The sequence below is a fragment of the Mangifera indica genome, chromosome 11, assembly GCF_011075055.1.
Source record: "Mangifera indica cultivar Alphonso chromosome 11, CATAS_Mindica_2.1, whole genome shotgun sequence".
NCBI classification, from domain to species: domain Eukaryota; kingdom Viridiplantae; phylum Streptophyta; class Magnoliopsida; order Sapindales; family Anacardiaceae; genus Mangifera; species Mangifera indica.
This window is the reverse complement of record NC_058147.1, coordinates 12164271-12181408: the sequence shown is the minus strand read 5'-3', so window position 1 is coordinate 12181408 and position 17138 is coordinate 12164271. Positions and strand designations below refer to the sequence as shown.

The 17138-nt window shown below is 33.5% G+C and overlaps 2 protein-coding genes and 1 pseudogene across 3 annotated transcripts; 2 read left to right on the top strand and 1 right to left on the bottom strand.

The window, feature by feature from the left end:
- Positions 1-555: 555 nt before the first annotated feature.
- On the top strand, positions 556-2490 carry LOC123228740 (annotated as a pseudogene).
- Positions 2491-3826: 1336 nt separating this feature from the next.
- LOC123230090 (putative pentatricopeptide repeat-containing protein At1g12700, mitochondrial) lies at positions 3827-6870 on the bottom strand. Of its 2 annotated transcripts, none has more exons than XR_006505015.1 (2): positions 4832-6869; positions 3827-4659 (listed from the first exon to the last, which is right to left on the bottom strand). XR_006505015.1 is itself a non-coding variant. In XM_044656206.1 (2 exons), exons 1-2 carry the CDS (start codon positions 6855-6857, stop codon positions 4911-4913), a joined length of 1890 nt encoding a protein of 629 aa, XP_044512141.1. In that variant the 5' UTR covers positions 6858-6870; the 3' UTR covers positions 4759-4910. The 2 variants fall into 2 exon arrangements, 1 of the variants encoding a protein (XP_044512141.1); XM_044656206.1 differs by lacking the exon at positions 3827-4659 and having other exon boundaries at positions 4759-5203; positions 5261-6870.
- A 6130-nt stretch (positions 6871-13000) lies between these two features.
- On the top strand, positions 13001-14546 carry LOC123228739 (GDSL esterase/lipase At1g71691-like). The gene is made up of 5 exons (XM_044654202.1): positions 13001-13037; positions 13117-13238; positions 13332-13561; positions 13750-13997; positions 14173-14546. Exons 1-5 carry the CDS (start codon positions 13001-13003, stop codon positions 14406-14408), a joined length of 873 nt encoding a protein of 290 aa, XP_044510137.1. The 3' UTR covers positions 14409-14546.
- The last annotated feature ends 2592 nt before the right edge of the window (positions 14547-17138 follow it).

Genomic DNA, 17138 nt, shown 5'->3' with positions numbered 1-17138 from the left:
AGCTCTGAACGTCGTCTCCGACGTCTTCACCTTCCTCCTCATTCTCTTGGTGCGATGACAGTGGTGCGACGAAGAGATCTTTATCTCCACATCGTCGCACGGTACGACGAAGAGACAGAGATCTCAACGTTGCACCACCGTGTGACGAAGAGGTCTCTCTTCGTCGCTCCACCCAGACAACGAAGGATGACGCTTCGCCTTCCTTCGTCATTCGTCGTGTCGTCCAGATGAGACGACGAAGCGTCATCCTTCGTCTGTTCTTCCTGATCTGAATGACGCTTCGTCGTCCAGATCTGGATGACGAAGGGTCGTCCTTCGTTGTCCTTTGTAGTCGGAGATGGGAGATCGGTCGAATGCGTCGGTCGTCGGTGGTTGCCAAAGAAGGAAGCGAACCCTAGGGGTGAAATTAAACTTTTCAAACTTTGAGGATGGGTTAGATATTAGTTTTTAAAACCTGGAGGGGGAAACGGTAAAATTTTAAAGTTTTAAGGTTTTAAATAGTAAGTGACGATTTTGCCCCTATCCCTAACTGAAAAATTGGACGGCAGTTTACTCATGGGTGGGAAAAGTGGATTTCCATCTGCCGTGGGTAGGGCTGGATTTGAGCCGAGCCGAGCTCGGGCTCGACTCGATTTTTTATGGTCGGCTCGAGTTCGGCTCGGGCTCGACTCGAGCTGACCTCGGCTCGGCTTAGCTCATTTTTCATATCAAAACGGCATCGTTTTGTATATATATAAAAATCAAAACGACGCCGTTTTGTATAAAATATTAAAAAAAAAATCAACCGAGCCAGCTCGAGCTCGAGCTCGATTGAGCCGAGCAGAGCCCGGCTCGTTTCGGGCTCGAACCGAGCTCGAGCTCAAGCTGGCTCAGCTCAAACCGAGCCGAGCCGAGCTGAGCTCGAGCTCGAGCTGGCTCGGCTCGAATCCAGCCCTAGCCGTGGGTGGCAATTTAAAAACACATCAAAAGTTGGGTGGGAAATAGTGCTTCTCCCTTTAAGCTGATCTATTTTCACATTCTGACTAAATCACGAGGAGTTCAGTTTGACATGCTCTTAATGGCAAAATTAAATGTCTTCATCATCTCTTAATAATTACCAATTTAAAGGTATTTTCCTCTTGGTAACTAGGATTAATTATAATAATAACCTCATTTGTTTTAATTGATGTGTTATGCATTTATTCAGCTGTAGAGCTGGGGCTTCCCTTGATCCCTGCATACTCTGAAGCTTCTGGAGATCAAGTTCTTCATGGAGTCAACTATGCTTCTGCCGCCGCCGGCATCCTTGACATCACCGGAAGAAACTTCGTAAGAAAACTTCATTTATAAGGAAGAATTCATATGCAGATAATAGAGGAGTTAAATTTTTATAAAGAGTTTGTCTGTATAATGTTTGATCAGATGGGCCGTATACCGTTTAGTTAACAAATAAGGAACTTCCAAAATACTCTGGATCAAATTACTGGTAATCTTGGGGCAACTGATTTGTCCAAGGCTATCGCAAGATCTATATTCTTTATAGGGATGGGGAGCAATGACTACTTTAACAACTATCTCATGCCAAATTACAATACCAAGAATGAATATAATGCTCAACAATATGCTGATCTTTTGGTTGAACAATACGCCCGGCAACTCACAGTGAGATCTCTTAGCCTGGTTTACACACCATAAATCTTTACTTTTAAAACTTTTACCAATCTATATCATGTCTTTTTGATTGATTTTAATTCAACTATATATAGTACCCAACTGAGCTTAACTTATTGGTAAAACTGACGAACTTTTTAATCTAATTATGTGCATGACAAATACAGAGCCTGTACAATCTGGGCGCTCGGAAATTTGTACTGGCTGGATTAGGAAGAATGGGCTGCATACCAAGCATCTTGGCTCAAAACCAGCTTGGTTCCTGCTCAGAAGAAGTTAACCAGCTTGTTTTACCTTTCAATACAAATGTGAAGACGATGATCAACAATCTTAATGCCAATCTTCCCGGTTCAAAATTCATTTACTTCGATATCGCTAAAATGTTTGAAGATCTGTTAGTCAACTACAGATCCTATGGTATGCATACACTACTTCTATACTTAATATTTTATCATTCAATAAAATTATGTATACCTATTTTAAATATACAAAATTACTTTTTCTCATTTTCTTTATATTATCTTCAGCTATTTAAAATAGTGATACAAATTTACGTCTTTCTCACTACTTTGAACTGTTTTATGCATACTGGGTTTAGTGTTATAGATCGAGGATGTTGCGGAATCGGGCGCAACAGAGGACAAATTACGTGTCTTCCATTCCAAACACCATGTCCAAACAGAGATTAGTATGTGTTTTGGGATGCATTTCATCCAACAGAAGCTGTCAACATTCTATTTGGAAAGAAGGCCTTCTCGGGCGACTTAAGCATCGTTTATCCCATGAACATACAGCAACTTGCCAATCTTGACATTGGACCCAATTAATAAGAATTTAGAATGAGAGCCAAGCCCATGCATGTAGTTGTTTCAGTTTTTAGGGCTTGTTGTAATCAGAGGAAAGTTGGGATTGTGGTTTTTTCTTTCATAATGCAGCAACTTTAATTTGGTTACCCTTTGATGGATTTGTTTCCTTTGTCTTTTAGTATAAACGAATGTTTGGCTCTTAGATTGGACATATCCTTATTTATTTCTGCTGTAGTAGTTTAATATTTTAGGGAATTATGATGTTATGGCTAGCAGCCTTTCATAATTCTATGTATAAAGCTCCACCAAATCTTCACTATTCATAGCGGCATGCCTGTACCTGCTGAGTGATGGCTTCCACGTCAAGTTAAAAAGGCCAAATGACCATATTGTGTGTTTTGACATGTATATGAAAACTATCATTTGCCCCCCAACATAAAATATCCATACCCCCATGCAGTACATAATGTAAAATATCTCTAGGCCCCCGCACATAACACATTATATACCCTATATTTTCAATTAGAGTTAGATTCGAAGCAAGTTTACAAGCTTTATTAATAAAACTTAATGATTAAATGGTTGTGCTGCTAAAATAAATCGAGTTGTTAATGTAATGGTATCAACTTAATAATTAAATGGTTGTGCTCTTGAAATAAATCGAAGAAGAAAAGTATTGGAATAAATGGTCGTGAATGTACTGTGGTATCCATTGTCAAACTTCACTTAACTGAGGAAGAAAAACCAAAAAACAAAAAAGGTGGATGCCTTATGGTTCACTGACAATGGAAACTAAGAGTGGTTCTGGTTTAGTTCATTAAAGTTAACATAGTAAGATGCAACTTTTCTATTTGAGAAAAGTAGAGCCAAGAAACAAAAAAACAAACGCTACTAGTGATGTTACGAGCTCCAATGTCTAACTTGGATGAATTTGAAGTAGTTTAGAACTGTTGGAATCATAGGGACAAAAATTAATTTAATTGAATATGTTTTTTTGATAGGTTTATTTGGATTATGTTACTTTTAGGTGTTATATACATTTTAATAACATTCTGTTGTTCTTTTTTTTTGCTTTATTTTCTATTGCATTTCAGGGTTATGGAGTATCATGTTATTCAAGTGGATAGATTCTAATTTATGCTAGTATACTTTGTCAAGATTCTGATGGTGCTCCAGTTAGTGCTCCACCACACTTAAAGGATTTGTATGATTGCCATTAACATAATTAGTGTGAAATGCAGCTTTTTCTATTGGTGTATATATGTATAATTGAAGTCATTTTTATTATTTTGTAAATGTGAACTTTATAATTTCTTTTTTATTTTTCTTTTTGGTGTTTGGTGGGAAAAGTTAGTAACTACTTTATAACATCATGCAAAGTGAGAAACTACTTTATAATTTGTTGCACACTAGTGTTGTTGACACCATAATTAATAGTTCCTCATGTACATTTATAATCTAATTGTTGATGATGCTGAGAAGAGAGACTCTAATTTTGACACAAGCCTCAAAGACAAGCCCTATTTTCAGCGCATGAATTAAAGCAGAAGGCTAATTTGTGTTGTGTGATAGCAGTAGTCTTCCACTCGCAATTTGAAACTCCATTCTGCTAGCAAACTTTAAAAGCCCATTTTTGAGATAACTGAACTTAGGTACCAAAAAGAGCAAAGAAATCAAAGGATGCAGAAGAAAATCGCCAAATTAATCAGAAGAATTTGGCTGCCATATAGAATATCCAAAAAGCACCACAACTCTCTTAATCACTAACCAGACTTGAATCTTCGTGTACTTGTTTGGCAGTTACTATTAAGAATAATTATTCCACGTAAACAATAAATCGAGAAGTAAAATGTACCGAAACCTCTCAAGGACCCTCTAGTGATGGACCACAAGAGAGATTCCCTTCTACCAGGAAGGCAGCACCACCATCGAAGTTCAACTTAGCATCAGCTACCACCAACTTCTTACTAGAGACTTCAACAAGGGGATTCATCTTTCCAAAGAAATAAAGATTCCTACTAACATTGATTGGTAAAAACGAACAAATGTAGAGACTATAGTTATGTACGTGTATTACAAGTAGCACTAAGAGTACACAGATGAGACATTCATGTTCATACCATTTCTCAATAGCATCATTCTGATCAGTGGCCTTAGGTGCTAAACCATCTACAACCTTACGAGCATCTTCGTCAGTATTTTCCTTTGAAAACAAAAATAGGCAACTGTCAGAAACAAAGATGTATACTAATATAGCAACTTGGTAGTCAAGCCAAATCAACAGAGATGAAGATAAAATCTATAACTTCAATTATATGACTTCTTCATTAATGGATTCACATAAATACAATCACCACTACAATGTTGGCACACACCTTTACATGGAAACTTTAACGTTTGCCAGGGCTCTCTTGATAAGCTATACTCCCCTGGAAAATGCATTTTACTCAACAATCAACATCCTGTTGGTTCTTGGGTTGAAAAGGATGGTAGCAAATTCAGGACTTTACGATAATCTTCATGCTTTCCCAGTAAATCTAATATTATTGAACCTATGGATGCATCTGCTTTCACATTTCTCTCTTTCATTTTGTGAAGAAGTTCCACCACTTTTAAAGTCTCATTATTCTGCAAGAAACCAGACATAAGCGTATTGAAAGTGACCAAATCTGGCGCAACACCATTTTGCTCCATATCTGAGAAACATTTACTTGCCATTTCTAACTTTCCTTCCTTACAAAATCCATGCATTATAATGTTATATGTAATAACATCTGGAACAAAGCCATTACTATGTAATCTGTTGAACATTTCCCAAGCAATATTGAGTCTCCCTGTTTTGCACAACCCATTAATGAGACAATTGAAAGTTGTGATGTTAGGTTGAATGTTTCGATTTATTAAAGTATAGAACAGTTGAACAGCCTCCAAAACACAACCATTTTTGCAATAACCATCAATAAGAATACTATACGTAAATAAGTCGGGAGGCAAATTACTAAGTTGCATCTTAACAAATAGCTTTTTTGCATGTCTGACATTACCGTTCATAAAAAGCCCAGATAGCAAGGTATTATAAGCAAAAACATCTGGCCTAACTCCCTCGGAAGTCATTTCCTCATAAAGATTCAAGGCTTCATCAATTTTTCGATTCTTGCAATACCAATTGATCAGAGTATTGTAGCTAGCTACATCAGGTGTGCATCCCATACTCAACATTGAGGCTAAAAGTTCCTTGGCATCATCAATTTTATTTGTCAAGCATAAACCATCCATCAAAATATTGTAGCTAAAAACATCAGGCTTACAACCCATACTTGCCATGGAATCAAATAGCCTTCTAGCATCATCAATCTGACCTGCCAAGCAAAAACCACTCAAAAGTATGTTATAAGTTATTGTGTCGGGACAAACACCTCTATTAATCATTAGTTGGAACAACCCATTGGCTTCGTCCATCTTTCCATTGATACAAAACTTATCAATTACCACGTTAAATGTCACCACATTAGGTTTTACACCTTCCTCCAACATCTCTATAAACAAAGTTTTAGCCTCCTCCCAATTAGATGTATTACACAAACCATAAATTAGAGTGGTGTAAGTAATCACGTTTGGATTAATGCCCTTGGTCTTCATTCCTGAAAACAGTTTCTTTGCCTTGTCTACTAACCCATATTTGCAAAGACCATCAATAATTGTAGTATAGCAAACAATATTAGGCTTACAAATGACACCAAATTCACCATTCCCGTTATTCATTTCTTCAAACAACTGAAGGGCAACAGTGACATTACCAGTTCTACACAACCCAGTAATCAAAGTCCCAACTGTAACCACATCCGGTCTACAACCAACCGAAACCATTTTCCTAAAAAATGCAATGGCCTTCTTAATCTTGCCCGCCATACAAAGACCATTAATCAGATTGTTAAAAGTCAAAGCGTTTGGGTAAAAACCCCTCCTAAAAATACTCCCAAGAACAACAAAACCATCAGAATCGCGTGCCATTTTGCTTAAGCAATCAATTAAAATATTCAAAATAATGAAATCCGGCAACAACCCAGCTGAAATGAATCTCGTGTACATCACAAGAAGTTGATCAAAATGTTTTTTCTTAACAAGTGCAGAAAACAAAATACTGAAGGAAGACATAGCAGGAGTTGGGTGCATATGAATCATATAATTGAAGGAATCAAAAGCTTCATCAAGAGAAAAGTTACCTGACCTGCAGTTTACATGAAGGAAATTATAAAGTTGAGAATGGTGCTTAAGAGTGGAGATGTGTTTGGGTGGTGATTTTGTGTGTTGATTTTGGGAAACTGAAGAAAGAATAGATGAAGATGAAAATCTAACATTGAAAGATGATTTTGAAGAAACAAGTGAAGTTTTAAGAAACATTTTCAGAGGACATTTCAAAAAAAAACCCTAAATTTTTTTTGAAACAAATCAGGTCGATTCGGGTTTATCAAAGCATGAACTACATCTATAAGACATTTTACTGTCAAACATTTCTTTTTCAATATATAGTTTCTCTTCAAATTTCCCTTTGAGCAGCTCTACAAATTTGCATATTTAAAACAAAAGAACTAACTGATTAAAAGTTAAAAATTATAAATACATACACCAAACATATTTGTTCTTGTTCAACTTTAATTTTGATACATAAATATCACAACAAAATATAAGATAAGATAATTGTTATCAATGGAATGAAGGAAATATTTTCATTATTAATTAACAATATATTAATCAAAATTTAACTTGTAAACTACCTCACTATTAATCAAGAATCAAAATTTTTCTATTACATACATTAATAAGGCACTTCATTTTGCATATTCACAATTAAATATATTTAAGGGAAAAATGACTATTTCCCACCCAACTTTTAGTCTAATTTGAAAATCATACCTATGACACATAGAAAACCCAAACACCCACTCATAAACTAACTACCATCCAAATTTTCAGTTAAGGACAGGGGTAAAATCGTTATTTTACCTATAAATCTTAAAACTTTGAAATTGATATCATGTTTCCCCCAGGTTTTAAAAACTAACATTTCAATCTATCCTCAAAGTTTGAAAAGTTTAAATTTCACCTCTAAGGTTTGTTTCCTTCTCCAGCCACCATCATTCTGACTGACAACCGATGCTTTTCATCTTTCTTCCAGATTTGACTATAATGGATGATGAAGTACAATCATCTAGACTCGATGATAAAACATCATCCTTCTTTTTGAGTCTTCCCATTCTGGATGACAAGAGTCATCCTTTGTCAAAGAAAACTTTCGTTTCTTCCCATCATCTACTAGTTCCCTAAGCCATCGAAAATGAAACCTGGAAAGGGGGAAAAAGTGAATTTTTTGAAGTTTAATTATGACGGGTGAATGTGAGTTTTCTAAACTAAGGGGTGAAAATGATATAAAATTTTTAGGTTTTAGGGTTTATGGGTAAAATAATGATTTTACCCTTACTTCTAAGTAAAAATTTGGACGATTGTTAGCCCATGAGTGGATGTTTAAGTTTTTCATCTATCGTGGATATAATTTTGAATTTGGACTGAAACTTGGGTGGAAAATTGTCCTTTTCCCTATATTTAATAAATAAAACTCTATGTACAAATAATTTTATTAATTTATTTATATATAATGTTGTGATGTTATGTGATTAAATGATTAAATTGTTTATTTTTTATTTTATTTCAACATTATTCAATCAAGAAAAGGACAATTTTCCACCAAAGTTTTAGTCAAAATTCAAAATCATATTAATGACAGATATAAAATGCAAATAGCTATTCATAGGCTAACTGTAATCTAAATTTTTAGTTAGAGACAAGGGTAAAATCGTTTTTTTATCCATAATCCTAAAACCTAAAAACTTTATATCATTCCACCCTCAATTTAAAAAACTCACATTTACCCCCATGATTAAACTTTAAAAAATTCACTTTTCCCCCTTTTGAGGTTTAATCTCTAGTGGCTCAGGAAACCGACTGGAGATCAAGAAGAAGTGTACGTCTTCTCTGGCTATAAAGGATAATGAAAAACAACCCTTCGTTGTCCAGATCTGAATGATGAAGCGTCGTTTAGATCTGTAAGAAGAGATGAAGGATGATGCTTCGTTGTCCTTCGTCTCGTTGTCTAGACATGATGAAAGATGATGCTTTGTCATCCTTCGTCTTTTCTTATAAATCTGGACGATGCTTTATTGTCCAGATTTGGATGATAAAAGGTCGTCCTTCATAAAAATTATATTATTGATTAATTATATTTTAACCTTATAACTCTAATAAAAAATTTTAATAGAAGTTGAATGATGAATGAGTATTTGAATTTTTAAAACGTTGTGAGTGAGAGTTTGAGGATGGACTAAATCTTAGGTGGGAATAAGTCTTTTGGCCTTTAATTTATTATGACTAATATTTTACTTTCTCTCAGTTTCTTAAGGGAAACAGAACAAACAAAGTGAGACAACCTTTAATGTAATCATGCAAACTTCTAATAAATTTTCAATGTGTAAATATAAATAATTGAGAAAAAGAAAGTTAAAAAAAATTATCGATTCTCAAATATTTAATGGTAATTGGTAAGCACAGTTGTTAACAAATAATCATACTTTTCTTAAATTTTCTGCCACGTTGGTAAGAAAATTAAAGCATTGCATGAATTTCATCTTTGAGGAAATATAATTTTGATTTTTATTCATTATAAAAAACACCTACAATTTACAAGTCATACTTTGTTTTTTTCCCTCTTAAACACGCTTTAGCACTTTTTCCTTTAATTAAAAGACACAAACAAATCATACTATTTAAAAAATTAAAATAAAAAAGAAAATAATGCAAAGTATATCAAGTCTATGGAGGCTTAAGCAATGTAAACACTATGGAGAAGGGTGGATGACTTGTGCTCAACTTGCATCTAGAATGGTCAACTCATGATCAAGTGACGCCAAAAAAAAAAAAAGAAAAGAAATGTCATCAAAGAAGAAAAAGAATAAATACCGAAGAAGAACATAAAAAGCCATTGAAGAAGAAGAATCATCCACATGGTGAGATAAAGTGTCACTATACTAGTGAGATATCAATCTTGGGTAGAACAACAATCCAAACTCAAACTAGCTTACATCACATCCACCCTAAACTATGAGAGACCATGGTCTCAATACTACCAACGCCAATCTCGAAAGGCACTCCCCATTCCAACCTTTCTTTCGTTGTCTTTAACTCAATTCTAGTAGATTGTTTCCTTCATTCATCCAAGACAAACTTTAGAATCATACTTGACATGTTACTATACTTAGTGAGCACACTTTATAGTCACGTGTAGCTTTCTAAGGTTTAAGACCCAACTTTGCTTCAACTTGGTTCAAAATCATAGGTACATTAGAATATGCAACTCAAAAGACTGAGTTCCAATCTGACATATCTAAACATTGGAATACCTATATTAGGTTGTTGTCAATATGATTTGAAATAAGGTTGGTAACTTGCTTCTTGATATGAAAGGTAAGCTCATGCTCATGAATACTTAAACTAATAGTTTCAAGACGAAAGACCATGTTGGTTATGCGTTGTTTGTATGTGAAGATGAATGATGATAAAGATAGAATCCATTGACTCGAAAAATATTAGGTTTAGGATATCTGTTGATTTGACCCATATTTGAGTTCCGAAAAAAATGTTGATAAATATTTGAAATCAAAATCTCTAGCCAGAGTAAAATATAAATTATACGAAAGATATTTGTGATGAAGTGTTTTGAACATACCAATTGATGATTTGTATAGAATTGAAATTAGGACTTTGACGAACCATGAGCTTGAAATTGATCAAGATTAGATGATGGAAAGATCTTATCTACATGAAATGTATGATTGAAGGTATTAGGTTCAATAAAGTGTTTTTTCATCGTAGTTTAGGGGCTATGACACATTGCTAAATGTTTATCATAATCGTTGAGTTTTCATATGCATTTCAGATTGTTTAAAAAAAGACTCATGATTATGTCATAGTGAACCTAAAGGGTCAAACTAATAAACCAAGCTTTTGAGAGTAAGGAGTATATTATCTGAGATTGGCTAGCACCTTTCGAAGGATACTTAACATTAGTATCATATAAAGTGTTACATAGGTACAAAAGTAACGTTTTAAAAGTTAAAATGTTTGTGAAGCAGAATTAGGGTAGCTAAGATATATAATTGATATGCATGCATGATTGTAGTTTAAATTAAAAATTTAAAGGACCGATTAATAATTTCATTATTGTTAATTAGCCACCAACATAAAAATGGCTCATTAGTTTATCTTAGATGAACTAAGCTCGTTTGAAACAAACTTTTTATCACAAAAACAACATTCCTTTCCCTTCTCTCTACCCCTTGGGTTTGGGTGTTTTTGGCTTAGCGGTGCAACTTTTTTGAGATTTTTTAAAGTGAGAGACTCCTTCCATCATCCTACATCTAAAGCAAAGGAGTAGGTAATCTTCTAACCTTCTCATGTATGTTTCTTTTCATGCTTTGATTCTTGCTTTTATGTATATGCATGCCCATTTTGCTTCATTCTTCTTCCCCATTTATTTCAAAAACTATGTCACTGCTGATCAAGAATTAAAATTTTCTCATCACCTACATTAACAAACACTTCACTTTGCATATTTACAAATAACAATATATTTAATGAATAAAGTTACATGTACAAACAAAAATTATCAACTTATTTTTATAAACTGATGTGATAATTTGTAATTGAATAATATGATTGTTTATTTTTTTATCTTATTTTAACATTATCTAATTACATATTGTTATATTAGATTGTACAAATAAGTTAATAAAATTTGTTTTTATAAATATTATTTTTCATGTTTAATTACTAAAACAATAATGTGTATTTTAAATCTTCGTACATTGACCTTGAAATGGTATTGATGCTAAACATGGTTAAAATTCAAAAAATTTTAAAAATATATAGAAGAATTAATTGTTGAAAATATTGTTAGTAACACATCCTTAAACAATTTAAACTACAACTTACAAGAAGAAACAAGCCAAAATTATCTAATTTAATTTATTATAAATGTTAAAATATGAATTAATTGTATATTAGAATATTAAAATATTTGAATAATACATAAGTGTATACCTATCATAAATCTTATATAAAGAAATAATACAGAAGTGTATACATAATTTTGTGATTTTCTGAAACAATAATACTATATGTATACATTTTTTTGTATATAATTTATATGCATAGATAATGTATTAATATATGATATGATGATTTTGAATTAAAAATAAAATAATATCCAATCACATAATGATATACCATCTATGTATCTAAATTGTGTATAAAAATTATGTACATATAATATTGCTCTTCATGAAAGGAATACTATTTAATGCTAATTTAATTGGTTTACCCTTTATTTTTATTTTTTTGATAGGTTTATTTGGATTATGTTACTTTTAAGGTGTTATATACATTTTAATAACGATTAGTTAATCTCTTCTTTCTCTTTATTTTCTATTGCATTTTAGGGTTATTGAGTATCATGTGATTCAAGTGGATGGATTTTGATTTAACCTTGCTACTTTGCTAGTATACTTTGTCGAGATTCTGATGGTTCTCCAGTTAGTGCTCCACCACACTTAAGGGATTTGTATGATTGCTATTAACATAATTAGTGTGAAATGCAGCCTTTTCTATTGGTCGATATATGAATAATTGAAGGCACTTTTATCATTTTGTAAATGTGAACTTTATAATTTCTTTTTTATTTTTCTTTTTGGTGTTTGGTGGGAAAAGTTAGTAACTACTTTATAACATCATGCAAAGTGAGAAACTACTTTATAATTTGTTGCACACTAGTATTGTTGACACCATAATTAATAGTTCCTCATGTACATTTATACTCTAATTGTTGATAATGTTGAGAAGGGAGAACTCTAGTTTTGACATGAGCCTAAAAGACGAGCCCGAAGCCGAGTCATGTGAACTTGAGCAAAGTTTGGTTAGTAGACACGAACTCAAGATAAGTATGAGCCAATCACAAACTTAAAATTAAGAAGTGAGCCAAACTTAAACTCATGTTCCACCGCGCTTGGCGAGCCCGAGCCGAGCTTGAGGCTCAATCTTCTGAAAAAGAGTTGGGCCCTGCTCAAGAGAAGTAAATGTATCGAAACCTCTGAAGGACCCTCTAGTGAGTTGTTTGAAGTATCTATTTTGATATTTATGGGATGAATCGACTATCATTTATTGATATTAATTAATTATCTCTTTCTCTTTCTCTCTTCAGATAATTAGATATTTAGTAATGCTACTAATTATAATTTATTAGTAATACGTACTAAGATTTTTTGAATTATTAGAGAATTCTTGTTTTGTTTGACCAATATCCAACATTTGTTACATTTATGAGATCCAATCCAACCCCTTTTAACCTAACATTGTTGTGTCATTTAATCTTATCTATTTTCACATTCTGACTAAATCACGAGGAGTTCAGTTTGACATGCTCTTAATGGCAAAATTAAATGTCTTCATCATCTCTTACTAATTACCAATTTAAAGGTATTTTCCTCTTAGTAACTAGGATTAATTATAATAATAACCTCATTTGTTTTAATTGATGTGTTATGCATTTATTCAGCTGTGGAGCTAGGGCTTCCCTTGATCCCTGCATACTCTGAAGCTTCTGGGGATCAAGTTCTTCATGGAGTCAACTATGCTTCTGCAACCGCCGGCATCCTTGACATCACCGGAAGAAACTTCGTAAGAAAACTTCATTTATCAGGAAGAATTCATATGCAGATAATAGAGGAGTTAAATTTTTATAAAGAGTTTGTCTGTATAATGTTTGATCAGGTGGGTCGTATACCGTTTAGTCAACAAATAAGGAACTTCCAAAATACTCTGGATCAAATTACTGGTAATCTTGGGGCAACTGATTTGTCCAAGGCTATCGCAAGATCTATATTCTTTGTAGGGATGGGGAGCAATGACTACTTGAACAACTATCTCATGCCAAATTACAATACCAAGAATGAATATAATGCTCAACAATATGCTGATCTTTTGGTTGAACAATACACCCGGCAACTCACTGTAAGATCTCTTAACCTTGTTTACACACCACAAATCTTTCCTTTTAAAACTTTTACCAATCTATATCATGTTTTTTTGATTGATTTTGATTCAACTATATATAGTACCCAACTGAGATTAACTTATTAGTTAAACTGACGAATTTTTTAATCTAATTATGTGCATGATAAATACACAGCCTGTACAATCTGGACGCTCGGAAATTTGTACTGGCTGTATTAGGAAGAATGGGCTGCATGCCAAGCATCTTGGCTCAAAACCAGCTTGATACCTGCTCAGAAGAAGTTAACCAGCTTGTTTTACCTTTCAATTCAAATGTGAAGATGATGATCAACAATCTTAATGCCAATCTTCCAGGTTCAAAATTCATTTACATCGATATCACTAGAATGTTTGAAGATCTGTTAGTCAACTACAGATCCTATGGTATGCATACACTACTTCTATACTTAATATTTTATCATTCAATAAAATTGTGTATACCCATTTTAAATATACAAAATTACTTTTTCTTGTTTTCTTTTGTATTTTCTTCAGCTATTTAAAATAGTGATACAAATTTACGTCTTCCTCACTAGTTTGAACTATTTTATACACACAGGGTTTAGTGTTATAGATCGAGGATGTTGTGAGATCGGGCGAAACAGAGGACAAATTACGTGTCTTCCATTCCAAACACCATGTCCAAACAGAGATCAGTATGTGTTTTGGGATGCATTTCATCCAACAGAAGCTGTCAACATTTTATTTGGAAAGAAGGCCTTCTTGGGCGACTTAAGCAACGTTTATCCCATGAACATACAGCAACTTGCCAATCTTGACATTGGACCCAATTAATAAGAAATAAGAATGAGAGCCATGCCCATGCATGTGGTTGTTTCATAATGCAGCAACTTTAATTTGGTTATCCTTTGATGGATTTGTTTCCTTTGTCTTTTAGTAAAATCATTTTGATCTGTATGATCCTCCATTGAATTCATATTGATTTTGTGTAATTTAAACTAAAATCGCACCAAATTAGTGCAATTTGAGCCAAAAATTGCACTGAAACAACCAACAAATGTCTGTAGTGTCTAACTGAACTTTGTTTCTGATACATGAAAAATAAATTAAAACATAAAAAAGTAACATAGTCTAAAAACCAACCATAACCTCAGTGTCTGGCTCTCTCTCAAAAACACAACTCAAATTAGGTGTCGTTGTTACTGTTAAACCTCAACATTTCTCCAAAGGGTTGGTATTGCTTTTCTTTATGTAACTAATTTTCATAGCTATATGTGTCCATTGTTATAGTTAAATAACCAAATTTTAATTTTAATCAACCCTGATTGCATAATTTAATAAATGAATTATTTCAAAATAAAAAAAATAAATCGGTAAAAAATTTCATTCCACCCGAGACTTCTCACATATTTGTGTGTTTTGACATGTATAAACTATAATTACAAACACCCCACCACCCCCCCCCCCCCCCCCCCCAACATAAAAAATATCCATACCTCCATGCAGTACAAAATGTAAAATATATAGGCCCCACACATAACACATTATATACCCTATAATCATTTCACATGGTAAAATTTCAATGAGGTTCCCTACATGGAAATTATAAAAAACCTCATAATTTAGAAAAGAACTCCTAAAATTGCACCAGCTTCTTTAACAATACCACTTCCATATTTTCAATTACGGTTAGATTCGAAGCGAGTTTACAAGCTTTATTAATAAAACTTAATGATTAAATGGTTGTGCTGCTGAAATAAATCAAGTTGTGAATGTAATGGTATAAACTTAATAATTAAATGGTTGTGCTCTTGAAATAAATCGAAGAAGAAAAGTATTGAAATAAATGGTTGTTAATGTAATGTGGTATGCATTGTCAAACTTCACTTAACTGAGGAAGAAAAACCAAAAAACAAAAATGGTGGATGCCTTATAGTTCACTGACAATGGAAACTAAGGGTTCTGGTTTAGTTCATTGGAGTTAACATAGTACAGACGCAGCTTTTCTATTTGAGAAAAGTACAACCAAGAAAAAAAAAAAACATACGCTACTAGTGATGTTAGAAGCTCCATTGTCCAACTTGGATGAATTAGAAGTAGTTTAGAACTATTGGAATCATAGGGACAAAGATTAATTTAATTGGATTATGTTTTTTTCTGGTTTTTTGATAGGTTTATTTGGATTATGTTACTTAATAGCGTTCTGTTATTCTCTCCTTTCGCTTTATTTTCTATTGCATTTCAAGGTTATGGAGTATCATGTTATTCAAGTGGATGGAATGGATTCTGATTTAGCCTTACTACTTCGCTAGTACACTTTGTCGAGATTCTGATGATGCTCCAGTTAGTGCTCCACCACTTAAGGGATTTGTATGCATCTTAAATTTTATGATTGCCATTAACATAATTAGTGTGAAATGCAGCTTTTTCTATTGGTGGATATATGAATAATTGAAGGCACTTTTATCATTTTGTAAATGTGAACTTTATAATTTCTTTTTTTTTAATTTTTGGTGTTTGGTGGGAAAAGTTAGTAGCTACTTTATAACATCTTGCAAAGTGAGAAACTACTGTATAATTTGTTGCACACTAGTGTTGTTGACACCATAATTAATAGTTCCTCATGTACATTTATAATCTAATTGTTGATGATGCTGAGAAGAGACTCTAATTTTGACACAAGCCTCAAAGACAAGCCCGAGCCGAGCCATATGAACCTGAGCAAAGTTTGGTCAGTACACACAAACCTAAGATAAGTACGAACTGATCACGAACTTTAAAAATAAGAAGCGAGTCGAACTTGAACTCGTGTTACACCAAGCTTGGCCCTAAGACTCAGTCTTCTGAAAACACGCTAGGCCTTGCTCAAACTCAACTCGGCTAGTATCCAACCCTATTTTCAGTGCATGAATTAAAGCAGAAGGCTAATTTGTGTTGTGTGATAGCAGTAGTCTTCCACTCGCAATTTGAAACTCCGTTCTGCTAGCAAACTTTAAAAGCCCATTTTTGAGATAACTGAACTTAGGTACAAAAAAGAGCAAAGAAATCAAAGGATGCAGAAGAAAATCGCCAAATTAATCAGAAGAATTTGGCTGCCATATAGAATATCCAAAAAGCACCACAACTCTCTTAATCACTAACCAGACTTGAATCTTCGTGTACTTGTTTGGCAGTTACTATTAAGAATAATTATTCCACGTAAAAAATAAATCGAGAAGTAAATGTATCCAAACCTCTCAAGGACCCTCTAGTGATGGATCACAAGAGATATTCCCTTCTACCAGGAAGGCAGCACCATCATCGAAGTTCAACTTAGCATCAGCTACCACCAACTTTTTACTAGAGACTTCATAAAGGGGATTCATCTCTCCAAAGAAATAAAGTTTCCTACTAACATTGATTGGTAAAAACGAACAAATAATGTAGAGACTATATTTATGTATGTTTATTACAAGTAGCACTAAGAGTACTCAGATGAGACATTCATGTTCATACCATTTCTCAATAGCATCATTTTGATCAGTGGCCGTAGGTGCTAAACCATCTACAACCTTACGAGCATCT

Excerpts from the sequence above, each read along its gene's own strand:
- LOC123230090 (XM_044656206.1), bottom strand. The coding sequence starts at position 6,857 with ATGTTTCTTAAAACTTCACTTGTTTCTTCAAAATCATCTTTCAATGTT. Across the intron at positions 5,204-5,260 it reads TATTGCTTGGGAAATGTTCA|ATGGATTTTGTAAGGAAGGA; the intron begins ACAGATTACATA and ends ACATTATAATGC.
- LOC123228739 (XM_044654202.1), top strand. The coding sequence starts at position 13,001 with ATGTCTTCATCATCTCTTACTAATTACCAATTTAAAG. Across the intron at positions 13,562-13,749 it reads TTGGTTGAACAATACACCCG|CCTGTACAATCTGGACGCTC; the intron begins GCAACTCACTGT and ends ATAAATACACAG. Across the intron at positions 13,998-14,172 it reads AGTCAACTACAGATCCTATG|GGTTTAGTGTTATAGATCGA; the intron begins GTATGCATACAC and ends TTATACACACAG.